Consider the following 15613-nt stretch of genomic DNA (forward strand, 5'->3'; position numbering starts at 1 on the left):
GTAGGCTTCTGAATTTATTTCACCTGTAAAAAATTCACTTTCAGCTAGATAATAGTGGCAACAAAGATAGTCATACCCTTCCCTCCTACCCTTCCCTCCACCTCTACTGAGCTGCTTTTCAATGCTTTTTCTAGACCACAAAAAATTAGTGCAAGTTTTGAATTTCAAAGAGTTACTTCAGAAGTGAATTTTCACCTTAATTCAGTTGACTGTTTCTTCTTACTTCGAATGCATTCATTTAAAAATGAATTTATAATATTCATTGCAGATATTTTTTTACAGACATTTACTCATGACAATGCTGTGTGAATTAGCATACTTTTAACCATTAAATCAGCACATCTGAGTTGCATGGCATGTGTTAATAAAGAGACTTAATAACAAGACATGCTTAGGTAAACAGCTCTCCATAAACTGTTTACATCCAAACCAGCAACAGAAACCAATTTTAAAGAAACTATATTAAAAATGATCATGAATATAGAAAACGTATTAGTCACGCTATCTGAAGAGAATCTGAAGGAAATTAAATACCAAAACTCAGTCCTGTTACCACTGGGAAATGCAACATGTGCCAGCTCTTTATTAGGCAGAGTCACTCAACAAAAGGGCATTCCCAGCTTCCATCCATGTCCTTATTCCTGCTTCTGACCAAAGCAAGCCCCTGGCTCCTGAGACTTCATTCCTCACTTCCTGTCTTTTAGTGAAGCAGTGGTTCAGTGGTGACAGATATTCCCACCATTTTTAGCGAAAACTAAAAGCATTTGCATGAATTAGGAAATAAAGAGAAATATATATGCAAGATGGGCCTTAGGCAGAAGGGCGCTCTAGACATATAAATCAGTTTGCAGTATTAAAATAGTCAGGCTCTAATAATACAGAGAATGCTTAAAAATGGAGAAAGTTTTAAAAGGTGCTAAAGGAGCTAAGGAACATTAATGATTTCCAAACTTTTTAGGAGGGCTTCTGAAGCTAAAACCCGTAAGCATTTTCAGAATGTGGCCCCCTTAAATTATTCAGTCTTAAGATAATATTAACATCATTTTGTCACTTGACAGACAAGTGGCATAGTCTGTTACTATTCCAGTATGTCTCTCTCCATTTATTGTGTTTTAAGGAAGAGCCCTGAGTTTGAGTTTTTAAATAGTTTTAACTTGTCTTTATTTTGTCTTTAATTAAGTCTTTAGCTTGTCCTTTCATTATACTATTTTTATTTATTACCCTACTTACCAACTGCAAACAAGAACTCTGTTACAAATTTCCACCCTGGCTACAAACCTGCTATTGCTAATGAACTTCCAAAGCCGCTTTTCAGCCAGATGTGGATTCGCAGGTCACAGTACTTCTTTGGGCTTTTGTATTAAGACATCGGTAAGTAGCCAGTTCTCTAATAACGAGTGAAACTGGTTACAAAGAAGCACTTAAAAAAGGTCATGGGAAAAGGATAGATCCTTTGCCAAACCAATTACTCACACCATCTAAAGACATCAATTAAAAATCAAATGCCATTATAAGGAAAACTCTTTCGTTAAAAATTTAAGCAAAGAAACTTTTATCAGAAAGAGATGCTCAGACTGAAAGTATAGACTTTTTTTTTTTTCTTCTTAAAGATACCTTAGGAAAAAAGGTGTAAGCAACAACTGCACAGGGTGAGGGAGGGAGGTATACCAGGATGAACAGTGAGAGAACTGATCAGCTGCAACTCTCTGGCCAGCTGGAGAGCAACAAGAAATAGCTCATGGTGGGACATAACTCTGGCACATGCCTTTCATCTTCTCTGTGCCTCCTGACAGCAGCACTCCTCATGAGCCTGGGAACCAGCAGCATCCCCTTGAAGCCAAATGAGGCAGTGGGGAGACATTCTGTTGCCATGACTGTCTTGCACTGCTACACTGCCTCCCTTCCAGGACCAATCTATTTCCCCATAGTTCAAACAAACTTCTCCAGGAGAGAAAAGCAATTGTGAAGTGTGAGTCAGAAGTTGGCTGCCAAGACAGCAGGTAACCAATTTTCTCCCTGCAGTGTGTCTGGTAGATTAAGGAGACATTAGATATTCCAGAGTTCCTCAGCAGAAGACTACTACTGACAACAACAGCCTTCAGCTGTGCTTTCCAGTTGTGAAAATGAAATACATTTGAAGAGAGCTTGGAGAAGGTAATCTCTCTGTTTACCATTCCTTTGCCTTTTTTTCAGATAGGCATAGCATAACTTTGAGGAAAATACTGTTTCTCTCAGAGCGCTTGCAGGAACTCAGTTTGGTACGCTGTTCCCACTGAGTTAGCTCTGGTGCTGGTTGCCAGCTGACATCCATCAGCTGATCAGCAGTACTTTCCCATACGGGACTCCTGGCTTACCTTTCATACCAAAACATCAGCTCAGCAGTAGTAGCAGCCTTCCCCTATCCTTGTCCTGCAGATGTGAGGTGGCGGATCCCCGGAGGCATGGAGGAGTTGCAAGCAGTGAACCACTGCCTCCCAGCAAAGCCTCTGAGAGGCAGCCACTACTGGTTTGCATTTCATGCAGTAGTTGGCTTCCTGCTCCTGTTCTCTTTCCCATCCCCTATGCATTGCTAGCACACTGCTCACCTTGGACACTGGAAAATGGGAATGCTGTTCATTTGAAGGAAATGAGCCATTTCTGTACACCCATCTTTTGTAGCTGACAATTTCTGTCTGTGTGCATTAATCACTGATCATCTTTTCTAGCTAATTCTGCCAGCAAATGTAGGCTAAGAACAGGCTACACCCTTAGAGGCATAATTCAGAAGTCAAAGCGAGATAAAGCTTTGTCTTCTTTTCCTGACTTTATGAATCTCTTCAGAGGATTACAACTGTCCAAATGCATTTCAGGTAGATGTATTGATGGCAGAACTGTTATATTGAAGTTGCTTTATATTCAGAGAGATTAACATTCAGATTCCAATGCTGCTAAGAAATAAAGTGCAATCAGTGTTACATGAGAATCACTTTTTGTTTCTTAAAGGTTTACCAGCTAAAGAATGGTATTCTATTTATATATTATCTTTTCTTTTTCTCCTCATACTAAAGACTAAACCAAATAAAACAAGATTGATAGATTTATGCCTATTTATTGGAGTTGAATGACCCTATCAAAAGACTACACTACAGAGACGTTCAGATATGAAGGCTGACTCCTAAAACCATAAAAGAATTTTAAGTACTGGAGGCATTCTGAAGTCAGTGGAAATTATAGAAACATAAAGATGATGTCCTGGCATGAAAAATCAGGCTCTCAGAGGCACCATATAAAGACGATCTGTCATTTTTTTTCTCACAGCTCTAAGTGAGGGATGGAGGTGGTTCTGGTTGCTGTGAGATTTTGACCACCATCCCAAGCTGGATGCTTCCTAGTCAGAACAGCTGTCAGAACAGCTTACCAGTTCCTGTGCAGAGAGATGGACATTTTTGTTAGTGGGAGGACTGGGGCGCATAGCTTGACAAGAATCAAAAATAATTTGAAGCCTCAGGGAAAAAATCAGCAACAGATCTCCCACCTCAACACTATAAAGAAATGTTTTAAAATGGTTCCTCCCTGTGAAGACAGACAGAGAATCGGAGAAGAAATTGGAGTAAAATTCCCCTCTGTCTCCAGCCATTCAAAACAGGGTCTTCTTTTTCTGTTTTGATTTACTGACAATCTTAGAGAGGAATAATACTGGAGGAATACAGAGAGCAAATGAATGAAGGAGGTGGGATGGAGGGGGAGGACACAGCTCCTCTCTGCTAACTGTGAGCCATTCACATACCATGGGAAGATATTAGTGTGTTTCTGTAGGTGTTGATCACAGGGTTATGACAGTGTCATGCTTTGAGGGTCTGAGCAGTGTGGAGGACAGATGTCTGCCTTTGCCTCCACAAGCACAGGATTGGCAGGATCCGGGGGGGGATGTTCCCCCATCGGGCATGTGAGGGAGGGTCAGTCACTCTACGTGATGGCGCTGTTCTCAGCAGGCTGCCCTAAGTACAGCTAACAAAGCATCCTGTGCACAGGATAGCAGAAAACAAACTGACCTTATTCCACTTACATGACAATCAAAGAGCAAGACAAATGAATACAACTAGCAAAGAGGCTTTTATATTTTCCAGCAGGGGATCAATCTTATCCCCTCTCCCTACTGACAGTAGGGGGGAGCGGTGTAGAAACCAATCTCAGAGGACAGGAAGAAAAAAAAATATTTAAAAATACAATTTTCATTTTCAGCTTCCCCCCCCCGATCCCTTCACACAGCTCTCCTGCACCTCCCTTCATTTAATATGCTGATACTGTTTGACCAAAATTTGAGTGACTGAGTTTGAATCAAAAGTTCAGGTTTTATTCTACCTCTAGTAAATATAAACTTTACATCAGAAAAATAGTCTATAACCAGAATCCTTCTCAACGCTTTGTCTTTAAGGTTCTCAGAGATAATAATAGGAATACAGGAAACTACATGGGTATGTTCTTTCATCTACATATGAGCATGCCTCTTAAAATACCATTTACTGAAAATTAACATGACTTTCTAAAGGCTGATGCCAGAAACTATGGAACTTATGTCTATCTTTTACTACCAATGCAGCAAAAGTTAAAGTAAGTTTCTCTGCCTGATGCAGGAATTGAAGAATTATTTCCTACACCACATTAATTGTTATAATCCTATGTAGTTGTCATTCAGTAATTTTTCAGTATTCTATCTGAAAGAAACGAAGAGAAGGCTGTCAATTTAAATCAAACTAGGGTAAGGCAACTTTGAATTCATTATAGCTTCTAGATATGAGGTATGGTGTTGGAAAGCGCATTTTTGTACTCATTAGTATATACATGTATCATAACCATTACAATACATTATCTATTATAAGGCAATATCATAAGACCATTAGAAAAGTGAGAAGCCAGAATCAGGGCTGAGATTGTACTTGTATTCTTCACTAACTTAGCACAAAATTAACAGTCTGATAACACACAAAAAGAAAAAGAAAAAGAAAAAACTTTTTCTGACTTTCCTTGGTTATTTTTGTTTGCTACTTTGTTTTTATTGTTTTGCTGTTGGTTGGCTGGTTCTGCCTTTCCTGGAAGTAAAACAATTGTTTTCTATAAAAGACAACTATGTGCACCTTTATGTTTCATATTTATTTCTTCTCTGTATTACTGCTTTTTTAGCAGTAGTGTCAAGAACACAGTGAAGAAAGAAGTTCATTTTCTAGTGACATCAGGAAGGCACTAAGACTACTTCAGTTTCCTGTAGCTAATCAATTTCAGTCCTAGCGAATGGAATTCATTATGGTAAGGTAGATTACAGACTGGTTAGGGTTGAACACAAAAATGATTTGAATTCCATTGTATTAATATAACAAAACCTAATCAACCTTCCAAGGATCCAACAAAATACAAAGTTATGTTTAACCAAGCCATGACAGACATCATTCTGAAAAGGGAAGGTGCTTGTATTTCTTATCGTTTGACACTACCATCACACGCAGAGTGCTGATCAGTACCCGTACCCCGTTCGTCAGGAGTCCTCTGTTAAATAGCTGGGAAGAGACCATTCCTGCCCAGAAATGCAAACAACCTAAGTCAAACATAATTAGTGGGAGTAACAAATGACCAGAGGGGACAGAGGCCCTGTCATTCTGCTCAAAACAGTGATATACCTCCTGTACCACTGCATGACAAAGATTGCACAGCAGCAGCAAAAGGAGTGAGCTGACATTACAGTATTTCTGTAATAGCATGACTTATTTCTCAAAAACTACTCTTACCAGGGTACAGTGTTCATAAAGACATTCAGTTCCTCATAGGACAGTATCAAACTGAGGTCAAGTTAATATGAGGGAACTTGCCCATGTCATGCAACTATTTTCACTATTATATCAGAATTTCAGAAAGTATCACGGTCTTAACTCTATGTCTTTGCTCTTTTCTGAATCACTAACTTGGAGGAGGCTTGGGGAACAGCAGCAACATTGTTTTTCTGAAAACCACTCCACTGAGACCAGACCAGATGCAGTCAGAAAGCTTCAAGGATCATCGGGAGTATGCGTTGTGGCTAGACGGACTCACCACCCAAGAATCACCTACAGAAAGATGGCAGGGTTTCAACAGGCACTACCACAGCCACGAGGCAGTACTAGCAGCCTAGGGCTGCTCCCAATGCACACATGCAACTTGCCAATTCAAAGCTGTTTTCACCCCTAATCTCCACGGAAGTCTTCTGTGTATGGGTTCAGGAAGAAAAAAGTTCATTTCTAAGTAAGTATGGAGAGATTTAAAATGAATAATATACTAAAATGAAATTATAATTAGAGCATGTAACAGTCATGCTTTCTTTCATATTGTATGGGAAACTTTCAAGACCCGCTTGCGCACCAGATACTGTTATAAGACATGACTTAACCCTGATCTTTTCAAGCAACAAAAGATGTTGGTATAGAATCAGGCTACTTGACACAATGCAATGAAAGGGGATTAGTTTCTCATGAATGTTCCAACAAGGCAGTAATTCCTGTGAATGAGTTACAATTTAGGATGTTTTCCATTGATTTAGAATACAATTTTTTAAGTAAATAGCTATATTCAAACCACGCAAAAAATCTTTATATTTAAAATTAATACATGATGGTGTTTTAATATCTTTCTTTTTTATGTTTTCTAAGATTATGTTTGATTTTCATGTTTCAATAGAATAATAATCTTTTATTTCAAAACATAGCATTTTTAAAAGTTTCCCTGAAAATACATTTCTATTTGAAGGAAAAAATATCAACTTAAAAAGAAAAATCCTTTAAACCAGCCCAAATTTCCAACCAGATAATGTCAGAATAAAATAAACCTCTAATAGCTACAGTTGTTATTACAGAGGTTCTTTTGCTGGTGTTGAAAAAGTAAAACACTAGTACAAGCACTGGCACAAAGTCAGTGCCCTCTGAAGACCGCTCAGCTCAGGAACAAGCTGAAAACACTGTGATGAAATCACAGTGAGGAAATAAGGACAAAAAAGCCTTCAGATCCCTCTCTACTAATAACAATAAAGGTTGTTATTTATTTTTGGGTGAAGCTCAAATAACTTTTTAAAAAAGATTTCCCTTCAGCATTGTTAATTACTGTAACTACTCCTCTAACCATTATTCTTGTTATAAGAATCGTTCCTGCTACCAAAATAAACTGTTACTTAATTGGGCAGTGAACAAATCACAGCACTATATCCCTTTTAGCAGCTGGACAGCGAAGAAGTGATATGGTTGCAACTGTGTGTGCCCAATTCTTTATCAATCTCACACACAGCAACGAGCGTCCTCATAAAGTGGAAAGGATGCACAAGTGGATTAGGAAAAACTGTTAAGCAAATTGCTGCTCCGTAGCTTGTCCTGTAGACTCATAGCATTTGGAGATTATCTGAGCCATTTGGCTGAGGAACCGTTACTCCATTACTCCATTGCTCCACAGAGATCAGCTGTGCCAGTCCTGTCTGTAGTTATCTTTCCTGGAGACTGTGTGATCTGTGCTTTCTAAGAAAGTTACACTGAATCTTCCTGGTTTTATTTTTATAATCACTATTTCTATTCTGAATGAACTGGAAATTGTGTGGAAACGAAGGAGAGATGTGATCTCATTACCCTCAGACTATCTTTCAGACCCATCAGGCTTTCAGATGAACAGTGGAGGTGTTTCTAGCAAACCAGCACAGAATCATAGAATCATAGAATGGTTGAATGGTTTGGGTTGGAAGGGACCTTAAAGATCATCTAGTTCCAACCCCCTGCCATGAGCAGGGACACCTTCCACTAGACCACCTCAAAGCCCCATCCAACCTGGCCTTGAATGCTTCCAGGGATGGGGCATCCACAACTTCTCTGGGCAACCGGTTCCAGTGCCCCACCACCCTCACAGTGAAGAATTTCTTCCTTACATCTAATCTAAATCTACCCTCTTTCCGTTTAAAGCCATTACCCCTTGCCCTATCACTACATGCCTTGGTAAAAAGTCCCTCTCCAGCTTTCTTGTAGGCCCCCTTCAGGTACTGGAAGGCCGCAATAAGGTCTCCCTAGAGCCTTCTCTTCTCCAGGCTGAACAACCCAAACTCTCTCAGCCTGTCCTCATAGGGGAGGTGCTCCAGCCCTATGACCATCTTTGTGGCCCTCCTCTGGCCTAGCTCCAACAGGTCCATGTCCTTCTCTGGGGACCCCAGAGCTGAACGTAGTACTCCAGGTGGGGTCTCATGAGAGCAGAGTAGAGGGGCAGAATCACCTCTCTCGACCTGCTGGTCACACTTCTTTTGATGCAACCCAGGATACGGTTGGCTTTCTGGGCTGCAAGTGCACTTGCCAGCTCATGTCCAGCTTCTCATCAACCAACACCCCCAAGTCCTTCTCCTCAGGGCTGCTCTCAATCCATTTTCCGCCCAGCCTGTATTTGTATTTGGGATTGTCCCAACCCATGTGCAGGACCCTGCACTTGGCCTTGTTGAACTTCATGACGTTCACATGAGCGCACCTCTCAAAGTGCCTGTCAAGGTCCCTCTGGATGGCATCCCTTCCCTCCAGCATGTCAACCGCACCATACAGCTTGGTGTCACCAGCAAACTTGCTGAGGGTGCACTCAATCCCGCTGTCCATGTCGCTGACAAAGATGTTAAACAGTGCCGGTCCCAATACCGACCCCTGAGGAATGCCACTCGTCACTGGTCTCCACTTGGACTTCGAGCTATTGACCACAACTCTTTTGAGTGCGACCATCCAGCCAATTCCTTATCCACTAAGTGGTCCATCCGTCAAATCCATGTCTCTCCAATTTAGAGACAAGGAAGTTGTGCAGGACAGTGTCAAATGCTTTGCACAAGTCCAGGTAGATGACGTCGGTTGCTCTTCCCTTACCCACCAACGCTGTCGTAGAAGGACATAAATGCACCGTGTGCATGCTTCTGAGAAAAACATCCTCCTCCGAGCCGCTCCTTTGCTCGCTGCTGTGAGTGGAGGGTGGGGCAGGACCCTGCCTCTGGTGGAGCAGCAGCTTAGCCCGGCCAGCCTGGCCCTCTTCTCAGGTCGTGCGCCACTTCCAACCCGTAGCTTCCCAAAGCCACGGCCAAATCTTGAAACAACACCAAGCCCTTCTGCACCGCATCAGTGTTTGTGTGTGAAATGAGGTGAGGGAAGGGGAGTTAAAGTTACTTGTTCCCAGAGCACCCTTTTTCCTCCTGCAGGAGGAGGCTCAAGGAGAACCTGAGGGCACACCAACCCAGCCTGGTACCTCTTCAGAGTCCCATGCACAGTGTTAGTCCAGTCCTTAGAGGATTAGCGTCTTCATAAAAAGCCCGCATGCTCACAAACGACATTCACTGTCAGTTCCACCGAGATGGATAAAGCCTGGCTAGAGAGTGGACCCAGTCACAATGTAATGATACATCAAGGATATCTGCGCTGCTACTGCCCTTGACGAATCCCTCCAACATGTAACTGAGGGCTGGCTCCTTTCAGAGCTTCACGATTCGGTGTGTTTTGCTAGCACTTTATTTTTTTCCCCATTGAAACAGAGAGAGATGGAAGGAACAATGCAGAAATAAATGTCAATGGGAGGAAAAAATAGGATAGACAAAAGTAAGGACAATTTCTCTTCTCACTTATTGGAATAATATGAATATTTAATATTCTGGCCTCAATGACTGGTTACAAATTCCTGTTTGGGAAAAAAAAAGGCCAATAGAAAAAGCAAAATATTTGGAAATATTTTTCCTTCCAATCCCTCTATCTCCAAATTATTGCCTGTTTCACCAAGAAAATCTATTTCTGGCTTTCCCAGCCTCTGTACAAACTGCTGCTGTTTCCCTTTTACCACAGTTGTCTTACCCCTTTCTAGAAAAAACTCTTAGGGGCCACAGATGGTTGAATTATGGAGGAACTAGTTAAATCTGCACTTGCCATTCCTACTCCCAGACTACCATGATGGCTCATCTGTCTCACTATGTTAGCTGTTGTTTCAGAATTATAGTATTAAAGCTACAGGCACTTGGCAGTTATTTTTAGCGAAATTTTCTTATTTATGTTATGGTTTAGACACAAATACCATAGTGTCAATTTTTCAAAGGCAATAACTTGCCACTAAGAAATTGCATATATTGATTGTCTGACACTAAACATTTTGAATCTTAGACTATTAGCACAAGAGAACCATAAAACCCTGATGCTTTCATTGTTCAGCAAAAATTGTTTCATCTTACCAAGACTATTACACATACCCAGCAGATTTCAATTCAGTCAGAAGACTAAAAATGCCCAATTAGCTGAAGAAAAACTGCTTTCCAAGTATATACTCATATGATTTCCATAAAGGCTATACCATTAAGTCATAAAAAGGAATAGCATCAAATACATTTTCACAAGGAATTTTTTTCTGAAACCTTTTAAATCCACTACCACCTTCAAGACAAACATTCATGTATTGTTCCACAAAATTCTCACACTGCATGTCAGTTTAGAAAGTAACTCATCCCACAAATGAAGCCAGTAAAAAATGTTACTGGATCCTATTATAACTGAAAACATGTAACTGAAAACTTTACTCTAAACCAGTAATGAATTCAAACCCCAATTCCAGAGTGTTCAAGGTTAAATCCAAATGCTCTTAAATTTAGAAGAAGTCAAATTAACACCCATATGTATATTTTTGGCATCAATGCTTTTTCAAGCTTGCTGTGGGGGTATTTCCAGCTTGATTTCAGTTCCTTAGTTCAGACCATGACCTATTTCCAAGCCAGTTCTGTTATTAGAAGAAGTATTCTGGCCAGAGCAGCAACACAGAAATCTTCTTTTCTTTTTTTTTTTTTCCCCCCTTTTTCTTTTTAATGAGAACATTTTCTTTAAGAATGAATTTCATTAAAAAGACTATCAAAATCTTTCCTTCCTAGTATGTTACATATTCATTTAGTTTTCAAATGATGTATCTATCTGATGCTGCAAGTGCTTGCTTCTCAGCACTTCTCTTTGCCCTAGACCTCACAATTTGATATAGCATGACATATCCCTAGCAACACCAGTGGGGTGCATTATTACACCCATTCTATTCTTTTGATACCCCACTAAAACTGAAGCGTATTACAAAATCATGGCTTCCTCCTCAAACACAATTTTGCAAAAATTATACTGCAAGTCTGTGAGGAAAGGCGTACCTAAACCAGTTGCTGTCTTGCACAAGCACCTGGGACAACTACAGTGTGGCAGGTGTGCAGAGGGCCCGCACAATACCTGCACGGCAGGGGAAAAACAGCATTATGATCCTGAACAGATTTATAACTAGTGGCAGGATACTGATTGGCAGCAGGTCAGTGAAGTGCACCGTTTTATATGATGTGGTAACATACACTGGCCTTGTTCAGTGGGCAGTTTGGAGAGGTGCTGTTACAGGAACTGGTGCACACAGACCTTTGTTCAGACCAATGGCTAGATGGCAATTTTAGTGCAAACTAACAAAAGGTTGAAGATTACATTATTAAATCTAATCCATACAGACTGATCATAACACTCTTCTGACCTATGTTTCCCTTTAGGTACTAAAATAAGAGACCTAGTTTCGTACATCCCCAGATCTCATTAACCCTTTAGGTCTTGGAATTCAATCCTGTATAATTTGGACTTACTATACCTCACTAAACTGTTGGCAGTGTCAGGATCTTGTGCCGTTACTGTGCCAACAGCTGTCCCGATCTTCGCATTTTCATAAACTTCCATGACATAGGAAGGCATAGTGAAGAGCGGAGGTTCATCCACATCACCAACAATGATCTTCAACATTGTTACATCTTTGAATGGTCCCAAGTGCGAAAAGCGGAAATCAAGGTGAGTATTTGCTCCTTCTATATTAAGTGTATATGATTTCTTTTTTTCATAGTTGAGTGGCTGTTGGCAGAAAAAAAGATTTATCAATGCCATTCTGTGCTTCAGTTTAGCTTGCTAGCAAGCTAACTACATCTTTTCCATTTAACTTAAACCACATTTCTTCATGTTACTGGAAAGGGACGATACTCTCTGATATTCTGGCAGCCACTGCCATACCCTGTAAGTAGAAGGATATACATGAAGCAGGATGGATTCAGGTTATCTCTACAACAGAATTGTGGGCAAGGTACCAGTTTTGGAAAAACTCAGGGTTTAGAATGAGCCTCAGATTCTTCTTCCATGATAATGTAAACTCTGGATTTTATCACCTTTCAATTTTTATTGGTCAATGCTAAATACTGAAAAAGGTAGAGACTGATGTATCCTAAATTAAATTAACTTCATATCTTTAATTAACAAGTTTAATAGTGATAGGGATACCAAAATTCTTTTGGACATCTCTTCTTTTAAATTCTCAACTGAAAAAAGCAACTCCTTGCAGGAAAACACTCAGTTATCATAAGAGCCGGGAACTTAACTGTGTAAGAATAGCCTAAACATGTGCTTGTGTGCTTTTCTAAACAGAAGGAGCCCATCCCTATATCCTAGACCATTTTCTTTTCAATTCCAGCAACAACGAGAGAGACAATTCTTCAGCCTGTCTCAGCATATACTGCTGTGCTGCACATGGATTATGCCATCATAAACGGGAAGAAAGTCTGCAGCTGGGGATATGCCTTCTACAGGGCCTAATGTTCCAGTAAAACCCAATAGAAGGCACATCACCAGCTGTACCATCCACCAGAAGCACCACTGCCAATTTAGCATTGCCCCGTTATTTAAATCAATAGGTTCCTACTAGGAATCCTACCTCTCTACTAGGAAGGAAGCAGCTGGGGGTCTGACTCATATATCACACAGCATGGATACTTTCTTTCTTAGGAGTCCCATTTCTAGCTTGCTATTTACATATGTGAAAATTTAATCTCCCTAGTTCAGCTGGTTTTCAGATTATTGTGAACTAATTTTACTGCCTTGATATATTTATTTTGACCCTACCTTAGCATGTTATTACACTGTCTTGTGCAAGATATAAGGTAAACATGACACACCCAACTCTCAACTCTTCCAGTGTCAGATAGTTATGTAGTAGAGGGGACTAAAAGGATAGTTAACTTAAAAGTACGCAAGTAATGACGTTCCATTAGCAGATGTAGAATTAAGAAATATTTTTACTGGAAGCCATGTTGACAGGACCACAACTATTTTGAGTTGGTTTCTTCAGTCCCACTAAAGTAACTGACTACTTTTCATAGACAGCCCATCGAGAATTTCATGTGAGAAGTTATTTTTTCTACACATTGTCTGTTAGTTCTAATTACTGAAAAGGCTTTAAAAAATACCAGCTCAGTTCCAGGAGGTCATAAGAGAGATTTCAAGTTTCAGATTGCTAGTTTTAAATGTGCTTCTGTGTTGAGCAAAAGCACTCATTCTTGATAATAGACACCTCAATACTTTCTGGGTTACAAACTTCTGGCTTCTGTCAATTTATAAAGAAGGACAGGTAGATTAATATTTATTATCATACTGAGCAAAGCAGGTAGTTTGTACAGATATATATATTCTACCACTAAGTTTCCAACAATCTCAGAACACAGGCATAACACTAAAAGAAGTTGCATCCGCGTGGATTTTTTTTTAGAATTGAAATTATTATGACATTATGGCATGGCAGAATTCCCCTACGACCGGTATGGTCCTGTGTGGACCTGGCAGCCTGCCTGAACAGAACTCAGTACAAGTATTCAAGCCTTCAACCAAGGCTAAACTGGTATTTCCTATCGCCCCAAAGAGTAGAAAAGTAGTACTTAAGGCAAGAAATATGAGGAACTCAATGTGTGATTTGTCAATGTCACTGTGTATTTTGTAGATAAAATCTACAGTAAATTTGACTGATGATGTATAAGAAAAATAGTTGGTCAGGATTTATATATGCTGTATATTTCTTTGATTTCTCCTTTGTGTATTGAAGGACAATTAATTCATTCTCTTAACTCCAATAGCATGAGACTTTTTTGTATTTTGCTTTCTCTGTCTCCCTTTACTGAATGTAAAAAATAAAAATTCTAAGGGCATGGAAATTTACCATAGCCTGATAAATCTATTATTATAAAAAAAAGAGCTAAGTATACTACTCAATTAAATCAATTCATAAAGAAATATAAGTTTATTAAATTCTAACTCAGATGTTTATTAATTTATGGTGTCTTTCTGTTATGAGCAGGGAAATATTAAATAGTAATTTGCATTGCTCTGCAGCATATACATTCTAAGATTAAACAAGTTTACAATAGGATTGCAAATTGTAACTATGATGCCTTTTTGGAAAATTAACTTACGTTTATACTGACAATGACTGGATTAGGTTGCACAGGAAGATTAATTTATCCCAGAAAACACACGAGGAATAACACAAAGTCTAAAGTCTTATTTTCTTTCTTTTGTGTAGTTATTCAATCAGACAATACCAACACTTTTTTTTTTTTGTCTAGAAATACAAGAATAAACCATTCAGATAATCAGAAAAACATTTCAACCATAGCCAAAGCAGTTTTTTACTTTCGTTTTCTTTCTTCTTCTTCTTCCTCCCGTAACGTCTCTGAATTAAAGAATCAGATACTGGGACATAAGAGAAAAAGAGCTTACTCTCCTGCACTGTGATTCACAGAGGTTTAAAAACAAGACTGTTTTCAACATTGAGGTATTTTAGACAGAAAAGACACATACTGTACTAAGGATTATTATTACTAGGGGTCACAATTAGTAACAATTTTTTTTTATTTTCCTTGTACTTTCCTGAGAAGAAGTAAGGAAATTTACAAGCAAAGCATGCCCTGTGATATTCCACATCTTTGAACAACTCACAAGTCCAGTTGTTACATCACTTTTCCTTTTCCTTTTGATAAAATATTAAAAAACTGAAATTTGGTTGCAATTTGAATCCACAGAACTGTATTTTGTTAGGCTTCTGCTTAACCACTGTGTGTGTGTTACAATTGACATTTATCTTACATTTGAAGAACAAATTGGGCCCCCATTTATACCCTGACTAATGCTGTGCTAAGAAATTTGCTCAAAGACTCATCCATTATTTCAGGTAATCTGAGCTGTTTACCAGTAGGAGGTTTTTATTCCCTTTTTTAAAAATATAATTTATTAATCATAACATTTAGCTTAAAATACCTAAGCTAGTCTAATTCAGCAAGAGTTTGGGCATAAAAATGATAATGCAAAATAATTTATATTTACAAAGGAAATATTTTAACTAACTCATCAGATTCACAATAGGACTCATTTAACTTCAAATAGCCAAACAGAAAGATGTGGCTCTGTCCTTTCTGACCCCTTGCTCTCTCCAAGAGAAGCAAATACTCAAATAAATTACTTGTAAAGACATTCACTTGTAATGTGTAAAACCGAAGTTTAAACTCTGCCTCATTTAACTCACAGGCAGGCCTTGAATATCAGTCGCCTATCTCAGTCACTAGCTGTAGCTATAAGGTAAGAGAGGCAGCACTATCCTGTCTCTCTAGAAATCTAGATGATCATTTCTAGATTTACTTAAAATTGTCTGAACACTGAAGAGCTCTTTCCCGGAAAGAAAACAAAACATTTAAATTTTAGATGGATCTAAACAGAATTTTTGTTCATGTTTCTTATTTTCCCAAAGCACAATGTCTTTCCATGAC

General features: G+C 39.2%; 1 protein-coding gene across 2 annotated transcripts in view; it reads right to left on the minus strand.

The window, feature by feature from the left end:
* CDH18 (cadherin 18) overlaps window positions 1–15613 on the minus strand; it is a 298102-nt gene that overhangs the window by 40558 nt on the left and 241931 nt on the right. For both annotated transcript variants that reach the window (XM_076330375.1, XM_076330374.1), the window contains exon 8: window positions 11632–11885. In XM_076330375.1, coding sequence (XP_076186490.1) covers window positions 11632–11885 — 254 coding nt within the window. The remainder of the gene's footprint in view (window positions 1–11631; window positions 11886–15613) is intronic.

Source organism: Aptenodytes patagonicus, chromosome 2, assembly GCF_965638725.1.
Source record: "Aptenodytes patagonicus chromosome 2, bAptPat1.pri.cur, whole genome shotgun sequence".
Lineage (NCBI taxonomy): Eukaryota > Metazoa > Chordata > Aves > Sphenisciformes > Spheniscidae > Aptenodytes > Aptenodytes patagonicus.